Raw genomic sequence first — 16,963 nt, forward strand, 5'->3', positions numbered from 1 at the left:
TTTTCTTTGACAAAGTCAAATTAACAAACAAAACAACGAATGGTATATGCATATGCACTTTACTTTAAATCTTGTTCATGCAAATCCAGGACAAATGCAAGCACCAGTAGAAGGTCTGCCTTTTACTAAGTTTAGTGAACTCTAGGCAGATATTCACATTATGAAAGATATTTGAGCATAACAATATATATTAAACTCAATTCAGTACAAACTAAGAATACAAATTTCTAAGACACATATAGACTGCTAGAGGAAAGTGAAGTATTTTTAAAATTTTGAATGTAGAATTTGTAGTATTTAAACATTCTAAATTTATTTAAATGCTATGTGGGTTTCTTTATTTATAAAACATGTGACGTATCCTGTTGCTGATAAAACTTTTTTCACCTGCATCACCTTCAAAAAGCCAACTTGGATTAATAAAACCATTGTTCTCACCTGTTAGAATGGACTGGTCCACCCTCAGGGTTGTTGACTTGATTGAAGTCAAGCGAATGTCAGCAGGAACTTTGTCACCCACTAAAAGGAAACGAAAACATGCTGTTAGATGGAGATAAATCCAGTGCTTGCAGTGAACAAACGCCAGAGAAAAAAACTAACATGGTCAGGGTGTTCCAAATTTATAAGAACATATCAAACCGAAATAAAAGAGCCAGAACACTTCAGAAGAAAGGTACAAGCAAAGCAAAACAGCAGTACCACAGATGACAGTAAAGGTGCCACTACACTTTCAAATGTCAAGTCCAAACCATGAACCTCCAAGAAAGAAGCTCTTGAATCTCAAGTATCGGCTTTACACCTAATGGCTTGGCAATTGACTTTGCTTTCAAAGGATGAAATGAAGGCCAAAAATACACCACTCCTCTAAAAAGAAAACAGTACAAACCATGTTGTCATGGGTTTAAATTTCAACAGTTTTTTTCAGAAACCTTTCAGGGCGCACTTCCTAAGTTCTTAAAGGGGGGGTGAAATGCTCGTTTTCACTCAATATCCTGTTAATCTTGAGTACCTATAGAGTAGTACTGCATCCTTCATAACTCCAAAAAGTCTTTAGTTTTATTATATTCATAAAAGAAAGATAGTCTGTACCGATTTTTCCCGGAAAAACATGACCGACTGGAGGCGTGACGTGTGGGGCGGAGCTAAAGAATCACGAGCGCCAGTAGGCTTTTTCGTTGGGATTGCATCATCCTTAAGAAATAAACGATGTGCAAATCCGTCGTCAAACTGGGCCTTGTTTGTAAAACAAGCATTTTCGAAATGCATGGAACACACACAAACACTTGCACAACTCCGTTGATGCTCTGTAAAAATAAACTCCATCCACTGGTCCCTTAATGCTGTTTTTCTTTGGTAATCTGTGCAGGGTTGTTTTGCCCTGGCAACCAAAAACACACTCCTTTTGTGACATTTCGCGACGCTTTCACTCTGATCAGTGATTGTCTGTGCTCAGCCTCTCATTGCTCTGCTATACGGGAGCGCGCGCTCTTCCGGCAGACGTGCCCTCAGGACCCATATAACGAAATCCCGCTCCATCTAACGTCACACAGAGCCATACTCGAAAAAAACTTTCCGAAACTTGTGACAAACCGGAAGGAGTATTTTTGGAACAGAAATACTCCTTCAAACGTACAACTTAATTTTTGAAACTTTGTCCATGTTTAGCATGGGAATCCAACTCTTTAACAGTGTAAAAAACTCAGTATGCATGAAATAGCATTTCACCCCCCCTTTAAGCAAGCTTTACAAAACAAAATATCCTAAGAATTATGGCAATGCTTCATCTCATCCAGGCCTTTTGAAGTCACACATTAGGATCATCTCAGCATCTACAGACACTGTTGTCAATCTGCAGACCGCCAGCACCTGGTAGCTATATTTGAGAAAAGCCTCTAACAAAATTTTTCTGGACAGGACCTACAGTGAAGAGGTTAATGAACAGCATCAAAAAGCTTAAAAACGTTCTTGTTTGACTTGTATGTGCACAAAAATAGACTGCGCTTCACTCTTTCCACAAACAGAGGGGGGTTTAGTAATTGCTACTAGGAAAAGAGCAAATGTAAATACCTAAAATCTTTTCCAAACAAATCTCTTAATGAGCAAGACGGCAGATACTTGAGCTCGCTAAAAACACTTGACGTTTATTAGTCATTTGAGATGGTGTCCGTTTGAATCGAGTGCTTGACGTGTAAATCATGTTTATGAAAGGCCAGGCAATGACGAAGAATCTTTTCACAGGATGTTCTAGGTGGAAAGAACTTCAAATAACCTGAGGATAAGGTCCTGGATGCTTTGCCTTTTCTGGACTAAGTTTTCACCAAAATGCAAGCGTACTGATAGGCCTCTATGCCCCTTTTAATGGACTGGAAGGTATGAGTAGTGGTATCAGAACAACACCAAACACGTCCTAAAATGGAAAAGCTATTTTGATATGGTGCATGGTCAAGCTAACACAACGTAAACAGATTTTGTTTTAGATGAGACTGTTAGTTCATAGAATGTAGAGATACTTACAAACTATAAATAGTTGACATATCACATTTTGTGCAATATATTACATGTATTGCAACTGAACGTTTAATTAGATTTATTCACCACACACTTAGATGATGAAGTGCACTCAATTCCACTCTAAGAGGTATTAAAAATAAAAACTATGATCCAATTTTTTTAAATACACATTCAAAATGCCCCTCAACTAAACTAAAGAATGTGGAACATAATCCAGTTATATAGCCTAAGTTAGAAAAAGGTCATGTAACAGGGTAACCTACTTTTAGATAGACAAGGAGCGAAAGTCTTGTAGGAATAGATTGTAGAATTTTTTTTTAAAGACTGTTTAATATTTTAAAAACACTGGTTATTGGCCAAGACTCAAAGTTAAAAACTGCACAAGAGTAGAACTCGTAACCCAAAGGTTGCAGGTTCGAATCTTATACCAACAGGGATCGTAGGTGGAGGTAGTGAATGTACAGCACTCTCTCCCACCTTCAATACCACAACTGAGGTGCCCTTGAGCAAAGCACCAAACCCCCAACAGCTTGACCCGACATCTTGACCACTAACATGTTATGGAGCTTTTTCACTGCGTGGAATGACTCGACTCGGCTCAGTACGGCAGGGCATGGCTCGACTCTGTTTGCGCTTCCAGTGCAGTTTAGTACCTCTTTAGAGTGGGTAGGATTATTCACGTTGTTATAGTTGCGCCGCCTCAACTACCGCAACTGAAAAACTTTTTCATTCTGCGTCGCCCCATCAAAGCTCTCACTGCATCTGTCTCTCAGCTTATCAATGTTTAACATCTGTACTTCCTCAATAGACCATGAAACAGCCATTTTTTGGTTGTGCTCATTCAAAACAGTTACGTTCTATCCTTCGCTGGCTGTGCCGATTTAAATCTAGCTAGTTCTGTTGCGTCTCTGTCGCAAGTTCAGTGATGCAGTTTGCAACGGTTCTCTCCAACCAATCAGTGATCAGAGTTTACAGGTCACGTTTTGGTAATAGTACGGTTAACTTGGAACTGAAAAGAGGTACCAGGAACTGTACCAGCAGGGAAACCCCCCAAAAGTGAACCGTACTGTGCTGTACCGTACAGTGGAAAAGCGGCATTAGTAAGCAAACTCTAGGGAGGTCTAATCCCTTCTTCAAAGGGAACATCCTCGCATTGTCCCGGATTGTCTTTGGCTGGCTTGTGTAAAGAACGCTCTATACTAGCTTAATTTGCTGGAGCTCCCTTGGGGGCTCTTTTCAAGGGAACCAACATTGAGAAGCCGCAAGTGCAGTGACAACCCAATCACGTAAACACACAGGGCCGGATATGCTCCCTGTCATACAGACAACTTGTCCTCCAAAAGCCTGTTCCCACTGTTGCCGATGGGACTGATAGGGTGGACAGCAAAAGAAGACAAAGAGCAGAACACCTCCCCTTCAAACACTAGGAAAGAAAAAAAAAAAAAAAGAAAAAAAAAAGTTTGGCTCACTGATTATTTATCTCGTCAAAACTGGTCAACTCTTAAATGAACATCCTGTCTCGGTCCTTCATTCATGCTCTTTGGTGGTTGTTTAGGCTCCAGGCCTGCAGTAAGGTCATGTCACAGAGTTTTATGCACAATGAAACACCCCACCTGAGTGACTGCAGAGCAACCTCGATTTAGTATTTCTAAGGAAGATTCCCATGAGTCAGAGCCGTAACCATAGCAAAGGAAACAATCTTCATTCATGGAGGACACAAGACAAGTGCGTCGTTGAGAGGAAGACGACATAAATTGTGTACAGGAAGTAATACAATGAATATAAAACCACAGGTTAGTTTACACTGGCTGCTTGTCACTTTCTCTCCGACGTGATCTGCAATCACACTGTAGTGGTTAGCATGTGGCAAAGGCAGTTGGATAATGTTTCGAATGCTTTCCATTACACCTTTTTAAGGTCAATTCCTCAAGTGAGTTGCATCAGCATTGTGTCGTACTGCACTACTTTGGGTCAAACAGGGACTAGGTCTACACTTCTCCCCATCCCCCAGCATCCTCATGCAATTTGTCTCCTTGGCTAATGTCCCACTACACTGATGTTATATATATATATATATATATATATATGACATTTTAAAGGGACAAATTATTTCCTTAGCTTGACTGAAATTGAAGTGCATGTAAACATTTTTATTTCCCTGCGTCATGCAGTTGCATCACATTCCAAGCCCTGTGGGTTTGATTGAAGATACGTCACGCAGACCTCATGAGGGAACAGGGGATCATCGCTTTTCAAACATCACTGCACCATCTGCTGAAGGACAGTTCGGCGACCTCTGAGCGGAGTCTGGAGGATGCACGTGGATGCTGAAAATTCACTCAAAATCAGCTGTGAGCTCTGGTGTCTCTTGATGGCAAAGCTGCACAGCGGCTGTCTCTAGATGAACACTTAACATTCCACTCACGAGACTTTCTTTCCACCCTGCAGTCACCTTCCTTCGCTCACTTCAACACCATCTATTCACTACATTGTTTGCCTCCATGCACAAAGGGTTAACCCAAATCCATTTACCCAGCTTTATCCCTGCCACAAAGGAGTTTTAGAGAACCAGACCCCTTTATGTCCTCTCTCTCCCCTTCACCAGGAGAAAAAGGAATGCAGTTCTCTCTCCCCATCTCTGACTGCAGTAGCAAGTAGAAACTGTGTTGTAGAGTGATGCAGCTCATGCAGGACAACAGTACCTAAACCCCAAGTAACATAGTAAAATATACTTCCTTCCTAAAGTGCCTTGGATTTAAGCCTTTAAGGGAAAATGGGTTTCAGAAAAAAAATGGTCACAAATGGAGCTCCTAAAGTTGTATTTTTTTTTGGCAGCATAGTTTTTTTGTTTAGTTTTTTTTTGTCTGAAGCCCAGCTTCTGCAAAAAGCATCTTTAATATCATCCCTTAGATGTATCCTGAGCAACTCCAGCACCCACACAGAAGTACTGTGGAGCGTTTAATTTTGCATGACCCATTCGTTTAGGCACACCTCACAGGTTATGTAACTGGTACAATCACCTGGTTGCATTACTGCAGGGCATTAGTCAGAGCCCCGAGAACATTCGCTTCTCCATTCCCCATCCTGCTGATGGGGGCTCTGCTGTATCATGTAGCACTACCCCTTTCACCTCATGACTAAGCAGCTATTTAACTCCACCTGAAGCTTATGAGCAAACATGCGGTAATATAAAGGTTACACATGCGCACAGTGTAAGCTGAGTGTGCGGGCCTGAAACAAAAATGAAAATCTCTTATGCACTTATGATGAAGTGTTTTGGTAATAGCTTGGTCACGATGAACTGCTACTTGCACACTAGATGAAAGAGTCTTAACAGCCGGCCAATTGGTGAAACACTATAAGTGAAGCAATAAGGAAGCACCTAGTGATCTATTCCAGTGAGCAATGAGACGTGGCTGTACATGACGCAATATATAGAGCAAGGGGCACTCCTGATAATCCCTATTCACGTGGGAACTCTTAACTCTAAAAGTTAACCAAATTACAAAGTACACAACCTTTACAGTAGTACTCTTCCAGGAAAATAGATAAAAAATACTGGCGACTCATCTTGCATTATGCAAACTATTGCCTAATAATAATAATAAAAAAATAAACTAAATCATAAACCCTTCCTACCTTTAAGTAGAAATAGTGGCAAATATTTTTCCAAACAAATAATGGTTGAAAATGTGTTTTTTTATGATTATTATTATTTTGAAGGCATTTTCAAAATTTTAACTTAAGATTTTTTAAGCAACTTTAAGAGAAATTTATTTAGCAAGGATGCTTTCAAAAGTGTCAACATTTACCAAGTTACAAAATATTCCAAATAAACCATATTAATGTTGTTCTTTTAAACTTTATATTCAAAGAATCCTGAAATGTCTAGAACTGCTTCTTAAGCAGCAAATCATCATATTAGAATGATTTCTAGAGGATCATGTGACACTGAAGACGCTGAAAATTCAGCTTTACCATCAGTTGAATAAAATGCATTTTAAAATACAAAAAAAAAAAAAAAAAACACTTTACATTTAAAAATGTTTTACTGTATCTTGTATCAAATTAATACAGACTTGGTAAGAATCATCATCAACTTCCTGTTTTAATAGGAAATATGTTAGTAACAGAAAATTGTGAAACTAATGCCACATAAGTCACATAGTAAAAAATAAATAAATAAATAAAATGAAAGAAACAAAAACAACAACATTCTCATTTCTCAACCATTACAAAGCGACACCATCCATTAATTTCACATTTGTGGCAATTAGTGGAAAATGAAATTGACAAAGCAACTTGTTAATTCAGTGTGTTTTCTTGAAGTACCAGCAGATCTCTTATTGGTACTCTCTTGGAAGTCTTTACTGCAAAACTCATGAAACACAACCTCTCCAGAGGCAACCGTGTGATCACACACAAAGGTTCAGAGAGAGGGTGTCACTGTAAACCTAAACCACTGGGAAACCAACCTGTTCACACAGCAGCCGTACCATATGGATGATGGCACTGGCTGCTTTACACCTGTTGCTGATAAGTTCCCACTGCTGCTAAGACTTCACCACTCACCTAGGCTGAATTTAACATAAAAAATAGTCACTTAGTTGAAATTCTTACCAGCAACTTCCACAATGTCCCCGGGTACAATGTCCCTGGCTTTGATCCTCTGTACGGTCTTCCTGTCCTGGCGATAGACCTTGCCCATCTCGGGCTCATACTCCTTGAGGGCCTCAATGGCATTTTCTGCATTTCTCTCCTGCAAGCATAATGGAAATGGAAATGAGACATTTTCATATTTCTGGGACATCCTTTTAGACATAGGAAAGCATAAGAACATGTTTATATCAGGGGTTTTCAAACTAGGGTAAAAGGTCTGCAAGGGGGTCCACAGAAACATTCAGAGAAAAAATAAAAATAAAAATGTAATATACTAATTTTTCTTCAGCAAGACACAAACTTATGTCAATTTCAAATAAATACTGTTCATTTAAATCAAAGAATCCTGAGAAAATGCATCACGGTTTCCACAAAAAACAAGCAGCTCAACTATTTACATCATAAATAAGAAAAGTTCTGCATATTTGAATGATTTCTGAAAGATCATATCACAGTTTAAATGAATTAAAAAATATATACATCATATGTATACACAGACAAATTTTAATTTAAAACATTTAGTTTTTCCTCACACTGATAGGGTTCCTCACAAATTGGATAATCATATTTGGAGGTCTTTCTCATTATAAAGATTGAAAAACCACGGTCAATAACAATTCTTAAAAGTAGAATTTCTGCACATAAATAGGCTATACAAAACACTTCTACAATTTCTATACTTAAGACAAATCTTGAAAGGAATCAAATATGCGATAAATGGAGCTGAGAACTAAGACTCCAATTTTATTAATAATAGCCAAAACAAAATTAGCCAAACGCTTTCATATAGTAGAATATAGCTGTTCAAAATACAAATCTGCAAAGCTCAATTCAGTGGCATCCTTGAAACGCAAAAAATAAACCAGTGCCACATCGGCTCACCTCACTATAAGAGGCACTGACCTCTAGTGCTTATTCTGAAGTAAACCGCTGCATTTGAGGCGACCTTATGCTTTCCGCACAATTAATCCCTTGGGGCACAATTACTAATAGTGGTAGCCTGCTTGGCAGAGCATTTGGCAGCGGACTTTCTGTGGCTTCTCTTGCATGATGGGAACACAAAGTATTATGTCAAAGAAACAAAACTAGTGTGCCTAAGGGAGAAAAAACTGTTTCAAGGTCCAGACCCAGACAAATTAAGGGGGAAAGGTTGTGGTCACCAAGACATTTAAGGCAATAAGCTATAAATACACAAGCCACAAAAGGCAGATCGGTATCGCTTCTCTAATAAGCAACTTTAGGTACATCACATTGAAATCATTCTAACCACAGTTCAGGGCATCTTTGATAATATTCAGGTAGCTAATAAATAGACAGAAATGACTCCTGTGCATCATGTTAATGATGAGAAATAAAGCAGAGTGTGAACGCAAACACATCCTGGGATTGATCCCGGATCGGGGACCTAGTAACATTGCCGGGTTCAGTCCTATGTTTCAGTCCTGGGAACTGGCGCTGTGTGAGCAAAAGCCAAAACTAATGCCGTAAAGGGTGTGTCGTAGTGACTATTTTACCAGGTGTTTTGAAGGCATATCAATGTTCGCGATGAAAAAAATGTGTGCAAACTGTAATGAAGCAAAGATCAGTTAGTTCCTCACATTCCGCACTGAATCGGAGATCGTTCGCTAGCTTAAGTGAAAGGTCTTTGATGTCACATGTCTTTACGGGACCTTTATGGGTTGTGTGTGAACTCACGCACATTCCGGGTAATCACTGGCAGTGTGAAACTGCAAAATCTAGCAACCCGGGAACAATTGCCGGGAAACATTACCAGTGTATTTTCCGGAATCGCAGTGTGAAAAGGGCTAGTGTCAAACAATTTGGCCCACGAGCCCTCATGATCCTCATTTCACAGTTAAAATGAGCAGAACTGAAAGGAGGAAGGCCAATCTAACTCTGTAAGAACACTTTTGATTCAGACATCAATGAAGAAGTAGAGCGCACTGCCTTAAGAATACACTCCTTTCAAGCATGGAGTCTTTCCAACATGCGTTCTGCCAAAATTTTGATTTCGAATTAAAGTGATTGCCAAAAGACATTAAAATCAGTGGAATAATTCATGAAATGCTTTTCATTCATATAGTCAGTACTCTAAGTCCATGTGGCAAAGAAATAAACCCATAGAGAAGAATATTTTGTTTACGGTGCTAAAAATAGTTGACAAAAATAAACAAACACAATGTACTGTATCGTTCAAAAGTGAGGGGTCGGTAAGATTCCTTTTTTTTTTTTTGCATTCATTTGTGATCTTTTGAGAATTCTTAAACCATAGCATTTATTTAAAGGGTTGGTTCTGCCAAAAATGAAATTAGCTTGTGTTTTACTCAGTCTCAAAGCGTCCTAGGTGTATATGACTTTCTTCTTTCAGACCAATCCAGTCAGTTATATAAAAAAATTATCCTGGCTATTTCAAGCTCTATCGTTGCAGTCAGCGGTGTTGCAGTTAAAAAGTCCACAAGCTGTCAAATAAAGCTCAGTCATAAGTGAGACAGAAGTATTTATTAAATTTTAAATATGGATATTTTTTTTCTTTAAAAAAAAAACAAAAAAACAATTGGATTCACTACAGGGGGCCTTTATTCATCCCCCGGAGCCGTCTGCGGCACTTTTCTTGTGTTCAACTGCAACACCCGCTGACTACAATGATAGAGCTTGGAATAGCCAGGATAATTTATTATATATCTCTGACTGGATCAGTCTGAAAAAAAAACGTCATATACACCTAGGACGCTTTGAGGGTACATAAAACAGTATAATTTTAATTTTTGGGCGATCTAACCCTTTAATCACTCACCCTCGTGTTATTCCAAACCCAGAACACAAATTGCGATATTTTTGATAACACCCAAGAGCTCTAAGACCCTGCATAGACAGCAAAGTTACTACCACGATCAAGATATAATTACATACTAAGGACATCGTTTAAATAGTCCATGTGACATCAGTGGTTACACCATAATTTTACAAAAATAAGAGAATACTTTGTGCCCAAAGAAAACTAAAATAACGACTTAGAGCAATTATTCTGCTCCTCATCCCATCTGCAGTGGTGCAATGCCATTGTAGAGAGTATCATGACGTATTTGCTCGCTTTCGGTTCGTGTAAACAAAACATGTAAGCAGCAGTGCCTTGCGCATGTGTTGTTTACATGAAGCATAAGCACATGCATCATTCTACTCTCCACAATCACATCAAATTACGGTTGAACCCCTGATGTTATATGGTCAATTTAACAATGTCCTTACTACGTTTCTGGACCTTGATCATGGTAGTAACCTTGCGGTCTATGGAGGGTCAGAGAGCTCTGATTTTATAAAAAAAATATCTTAATTTGTGTTCAGAAGATGAACAGAGGTCTTGCGGGTTTGAAGTGACACAAGGGAGAGTAATAAATGACCATTTTAATTTGTGGGGGAGTTATCCCTTTAAAATATAAAACCTTTTAACATATACCTGTCTCTTCTGAACCATTTAATGTATCCTTGAGTAAAAGTATTAAATTCAATTTAAAAAAACTTGCTGACCTCAAACTTTTGAATGGTAGTGCATGCGAATCAGAGTCCGTTCTTTGCTGCAGATGTTTAATGGGCCTGTAAATCTACCAGGGAAGGGGAATGGACTGGTGCTTTCTGAAATGAAGTTTGCCCTGGGCTAGCAACTGCTGCTCTCCTCTCTGACTGAAAAAGTGGCCATAGAGGCCAGAGGATAAGTCCTTTTGCATCTCACATCACACCTGCCATTAGGGAAGCAATCCACCAAAGGAATGTAAGAGAAACGCTCGTAGGTCACCTGTGAGGCAAAACTGGCTGAAGAACAACTTAGGAAAGAGCTAAAATGATGAGCCTAGTTTTAATTTGTTTGTGAAAATTTTCTGCAAAAAGCTAGAACAGGAAACATTGGACAAATTGTCCCTTTTGTTTAAAACCTACCACTGAACAGAAAACAGTAATATTGAAAAATTATTATATGAATTTAAAATAACTGATTTGCAGTTATTTGAAAATGTATTAGTGAAGGCAAAGCTAATTTTTTTTTAGCAGCCATTACTTCAGTCTTCATTGTCAAATGACCCTTCAGAATGGTGTCCAAGAAACAAAGATCAGTGTCGAAACATTTATTATTAATGTTGAACACAGTTTGGTGCTTAACTTTGAGAAAAACCTAAAGTTTAAAACACTTATTTGAAAAAATATTTTGTAAACGCATTATAAATGTGTTTACGGTCACTTTTGTTTAATTTAATGCATCCTTGCTGAATAACTAACCCCAAACTTTTGAGCAGTAGTATATTGAAAAAAAATTGATACATTTTTAGAAGAAAAAAAAAAAAGAACCAAATGCCCTAAATAATGATTAAACTTCATGTATCTGTTAAAAGATAAGCATCCACTGTCGTATATAGATGACCTCAAAGCTACCAGACATGGACTTCAAGACTATAAAGCCTCTTTTTTGGACTCTTTAAAGCATTTTCTCGTTTTATATATACTAATATTATCTGTAAAACTCCTGTCCAAGACATTCAACACTGTGCTGCTGCCGTGCCCTTTTGAGGAGACCATTTAAAATAGTAGAAAACTACTAGGAGGGGACAAGGCTGAGGATTCTCGGGGCAGTCTGGGTAATGAATGGTGACTAAAATAAAATGATTAGAGAGAAATCTGGGACACGAGTTTCAGGGCCGGTGAGAGGTGCTGGAGAAAAAAGGGTCTTGGCTCTATGCTGGAATCCACTGGGACAGCAGGGCTATCTTTAGAAAAGGGCAGGGAAAAAAACGGCCATGTTTTCATTTTCATAACAAGGCTAACTACACTGTACAAGAAAATAGCAGAGCACGTCAATATGCAAAAACCAGGATTTAGTGATTAAATGGGACATTACTTTGACCAATCTGTCTTTAGCAGACTGGAATCAGTTTAAGTGAAACATCTGCACAAAATTAAAACATGTCAATATCAAAACACTCCTTTGACCTGTGCAAACCAGTAACCTTACAGATATTGTTGTATTATTAACGCTTAGTAATAATTTTGTTCAGAAAATGTATAAAATAAGGCAAAACTGAAAATGTGGTCCAAACTTACCTGCCAGACACCTACAATGGCGTTGGCTATAAGAATAAGTAATATAACAAAAGGCTCCACAAATGCTGTAATGGTCTCCTCTCCTTCTTCAAACCAGGCCAGTACCTATTTAAAAAATAAAAAAATAAAACATTTTTTAATCAGGATGTCATTCACATTCATATTTCCTGCATTAATTTGAGGAAGTTTGCCAAATACCTACAACATTACCAAATGTGTGAAAAAAAAAAAAAAACACCAAGCGGTCTTCCCCTTATAAACCATTTAGTGTATCATGTTTTTACACTTTTTTTTTTGTACCTCAAGCATGTATCTCTATATTATGAGGCTTGACAGGAGTTGTGGCTTAATGCCATGTGTCAAAACAGACTGTCGTCAGCAACTTCACAAGCACGACTATATTTCATGCATGCCACTTCTAGGCAGTTTAACTGAGACAAAGTACTTAACGAGCCAGCTATGTGAATTTACAGGCATGCTGACACTGTCCAGAGAAGGCCTAGTAAATGCTGAAGCACTTTATGTAATATGATCCAAATTAAGATAGACCAGCTTTCATCAATCTAGATTCTAAGGTTATACCTGGACCACACAAGAGGTCTCACTGGTCAATTCGAGAACGTAATGGCAATATCTAATACTAAATTATGAACAACGGTGTCTTTGCAAACACCAATACACAAACAGAAGCAATGTGCAGTCAGTGCATAAAACCAAAGTGGATCTATTAACACCAACCCACATATTCTACTCAGACAAAAAGCTTCATATTCCCTATGCAGTCTCTGGAATACTGTTTCTGTAAAATCCTGTTTTATCTTTCAAAGGGGACTTTAGAGCAAGCTTGAGTTCTGTTCAATTAAACCCCTGACCTTGTATGACAGGTTTCCTTTGCAGCTCTTTTCGATGATACATTGCGTCCCTAAGCTAGTTCACACAGACAAACTGTTCTTTATCAATTACTCTAAATATAGACATGTGTCTAGTAACAGTCTCAACCACAATTTAGCTCAACATGTACAGCATGGACTTATAAAGCATTATAAATTGTATAACAGATGAATATAATACGCATATACCACTATTCAAAGTTGTGGATATATTTTTTTATAAAAAAAAAAAAAAAAAAAAAACTAAGTAAAACGTAAAATCTATTTTAAAGTAAGGATGCATTAAATTGATCAGATGTGACGTGTCCACAAAAATATTAAGCTGCAAAACCAGTAAAGGCTGCAGAAAATTCAACTGTCATCACAAGAATAAATTAAATTATAAAAATATATTAAAATAGGAAACTGTTATTTTACATTGTAATAATATTTGATATTACAGTCTTTGCAAGACTTTTCAAATACTAAAAAAAAAAAAACTAATAAAAAAAAAAAAAAAACTTACCAATCCCAAAATTTAAGTGTATACATTTTTTTTTAAATCTATTAAAATACTTTATTTTAAATAACATTTGTTGTAAGGTTATGTCTTTGTTGAATAAGTGCAAGTAATATTACCTATGTGATACTTTTAACAGCAGTTAAATTATATTTTTGGTAAAAAATAAAAAATAAATTATGACTTCTGAATACAAAGAACTCCAAAACTCTGTCCATTAAATGAGATGTCCCTCAAAATCATTCAACAGACTTCAACTATAAAAGGTTCTTGTGGAAATAGCCGTGGTTGTAATTTCAGTTGCTGTGCTTAGTGCTGATGGGATGCACTGTGTTGATTTAATAACACCCTTTCCTTGTGGAAAAACAAAGGTGAGCGTAACGGCAAGTTAATGCACCTTTATGATAGTATGGGAAAGCATAACACGTTTGGACCTTGTTTAGACCTGGATGTGGCTAGGTGCCAATTGGGTTTAAGAGATCTCAAACATTACACAGGACCGATTCTGGGGGAGAGAGGGGGGGACAACTTTCTTGATGCCAGTTACACTTGTGCAAATGTCACAACACTGGACACCAGATGTGAAGATGAAGAACAAGCACTCAGTAACAAAAGCGAATGGATTTAAGAAACATCGTTTCCCCCCTCTTTACATTTATTTGTAATGTAAACAACAAGCATGCTGTAATAATAATAATCTTCGATGTTGATGCAACAAACAGTGATTTTTCAGCACACCCACAGGTCCAAACACAGGAAGTGGATGACAGTTATTTTAACAGTAAGCTAACCTTCAGGCCAGAGTATTTAACACCATGTTCTCAGTGAGAGCACTCTAAGCTTGCACCATGCTTTCCATTCCAGCAGTGAAACATTATCCAGAACAGACAAGTGTTAAAGACTCCAGACAGCATAAATGAGCCACTGAGTGAATGGCTGTACATCATCACCTTGTAGCCTGATGACAGCATTTTGTAACATGATCAAAATATCATGCAGAGCATTTATGAAGCACTCAGACACTTTTCAGTATGGTACGTATCATTACCCATTGCAACGCAGTTTTTAGTAAACGTCATGTAGTAATTAAAAAATAATCAAAATTTCTTAACGAACCCAACATGAATCATAAAGTTCTTTTCGGTTTAGATTTGCACCTTACCATTATTAATATGCTATATTACATTTTATATAACAGTTTTGGTCCGTTTTAGAAAGTCGTTTTTAAAACAAGTGGAAAAACCCGGAGTGGAACTGGAGCGGAGTAATTATAGAACACAGGGAGAGGAATTCTCCATTGAAACTCCATTCCACTAACATATGAAGTTCCAGATCGTTTTTTAGTTTTTATGTTGCTTGGTGACAGCCAAAGCTTGATTCTTTGACTTAAGCCCCTCCCCCTATATCATATAAAACTAACAATTTTTTTCCACAGAAATGTTTAGTTAAATTTATCTTCTGGTTACATACTAATGCACTTGTCCTCTGCACAATGAAAAAAAGTTGTATCCAATCTAACATGCCTTTATTTAACCTAATCCAGATAAAACTGGGGGATATTATGATATGGAAAGCTAAAAAGGTATTGTATTCTAACTGTACTGATGTAACGTTACTTACAAAAGATATGCAAGCTGCCAGGAGAAGAATCCTCACTAAAAGATCCTCAAACTGCTCCACCACCAACTCCCACAGTGATTTTCCTGAAGACAAAAGCATGTGAATACACGATAATAAAAACCAAGGTGTAAAATGCATGAAAGACGGCGTTAAAAAATTAATGACAAAAGATTACCCTCTTCCGCAGGCAGTTCTGTGGGTCAGCCAAAGATTCACAGCATGGAAGAAGAAGAAAAATATCCGTAACATTAGATCAAATCGGTCAAATAATCTGCATCATTCAGGCTTCAGCAAAAGACACACGAGATTTTAACGTCATTCTGAAAAAAAATGACATGCGTAACAAAACAGGTCGTTTGTATTTTACAACACTAATTTCTGGCCAAATCTGTAAAAAATCAGAACTCTCGCTGGTGGTAAGCACCTCTGACGTCACGCGCCTTTATTTCGGACAAATGCCGGCTGATGAAATCAATCTCGCCGCATGTGCGCCCGCTCTCTCTCTGGCCTAACAATGCTCGTACACTAGACAAACATTGCGAAATCATCTAGACCTCTTTGCTTTCATTTACACTGCCGAACCCAGTCTCCTCTGTTAGCATTAGCCGGGCCACGCTCGCTCACTCACCATTCGGTCCCCATTTCTCCCGCTGACGCCTCACTTGCTCCAGGCCGAGTCCCGTGCTCTCGTTCACGGCAAAAAAGCTGTAAACTTCCTCCACGGTTTTCGTATGTGTGTTCTCCATCGTGGACGGACGGACACGCTGATTAGGAACGGACTCGCAACCCCCCACAAACGGGCTTCTTCAAAGCCTTCAGTCTTGACTCCTTAGACCTTCGGACCCACGGAAAACTCGATCCAAAAACAACCGTAGTGACTTCAGATAAACAGTACACGTAAAAAAAGCCGATGTTAACTTTGCAGTTTAATTAGAAGTAAATGTTATAAACCCGGGCTAATTCAAGAGAACGTTACACAACACGCATCGTAAACTGGCTGGTTGTTCTAAAGTCTTTAAGTTTTTTCGATGCCTGCTGGAAGTCTTAGTGTCCTTGTGATGTGCTGGGTAACCAAACGAAGCCCTTAACTAGTCTCTCGTATCTATCCTCGTCTCACTCCCGTGGATCGAAGCACACTGCCGGTGTTCGCAGCTCTAGCACCATCAGCACCAATCGCGTGTCTCCGCCGTGCCGCTCTCCTGATCCGCATGTACTGCTCTCGCTGTCCGCATGTGGAATGCGTTCATTGGCTGCGCGGACTCCGGAAATCCCGTTTCTTCCTCTGACTTTTCTTCGTCACGTCAGTGTGGATCAGCTGACTCTCTTGGCCGACGTCACTCCAGATGAAGAAGGGTGTAGTGTAGCACAGAAATGTCCCTGATATGCTCTATTGAGAGGATAGAGGTGGGGGTATTTTGTATTGCCAAGACTTGGTATATGTTGACCAGAGTACACACAATAAACCTGCAAAGCATGTGACTGTTTGTAGTGTGTATGTATATATATATATATATTACAAACAACCTCATGCTTTACAGGTTTATCTTGCATTCTTCAATTGGTAGTGTTTAAACTGACAAGATAACCCCCCCCCCACACACACACACACCAAACCCATTTAGAATAATTATTAAAAAGATAATTTATCTTAGATGTGTCTGTCTGATAGTTGTGGCCAAACATTTTAATATTTATTTAT

General features: G+C 38.4%; 1 protein-coding gene across 1 annotated transcript in view; it reads right to left on the reverse strand.

Moving 5' to 3' along the window:
- atp2a2b (ATPase sarcoplasmic/endoplasmic reticulum Ca2+ transporting 2b) overlaps positions 1-16,524 on the reverse strand; it is a 29,034-nt gene extending 12,510 nt beyond the window's left edge. The window contains exons 1-6 of the mRNA XM_052587866.1: positions 15,893-16,524; positions 15,440-15,457; positions 15,265-15,347; positions 12,256-12,360; positions 7,132-7,270; positions 439-519 (exon numbers count right to left, since the gene is read on the reverse strand). Coding sequence (XP_052443826.1) covers positions 439-519; positions 7,132-7,270; positions 12,256-12,360; positions 15,265-15,347; positions 15,440-15,457; positions 15,893-16,010 — 544 coding nt within the window. The 5' untranslated portion in view covers positions 16,011-16,524. The remainder of the gene's footprint in view (positions 1-438; positions 520-7,131; positions 7,271-12,255; positions 12,361-15,264; positions 15,348-15,439; positions 15,458-15,892) is intronic.
- Positions 16,525-16,963: the final 439 nt, after the last annotated feature.

This window comes from Carassius gibelio, chromosome B21, assembly GCF_023724105.1.
Source record: "Carassius gibelio isolate Cgi1373 ecotype wild population from Czech Republic chromosome B21, carGib1.2-hapl.c, whole genome shotgun sequence".
Taxonomy (NCBI): Eukaryota; Metazoa; Chordata; class Actinopteri; order Cypriniformes; family Cyprinidae; genus Carassius; species Carassius gibelio.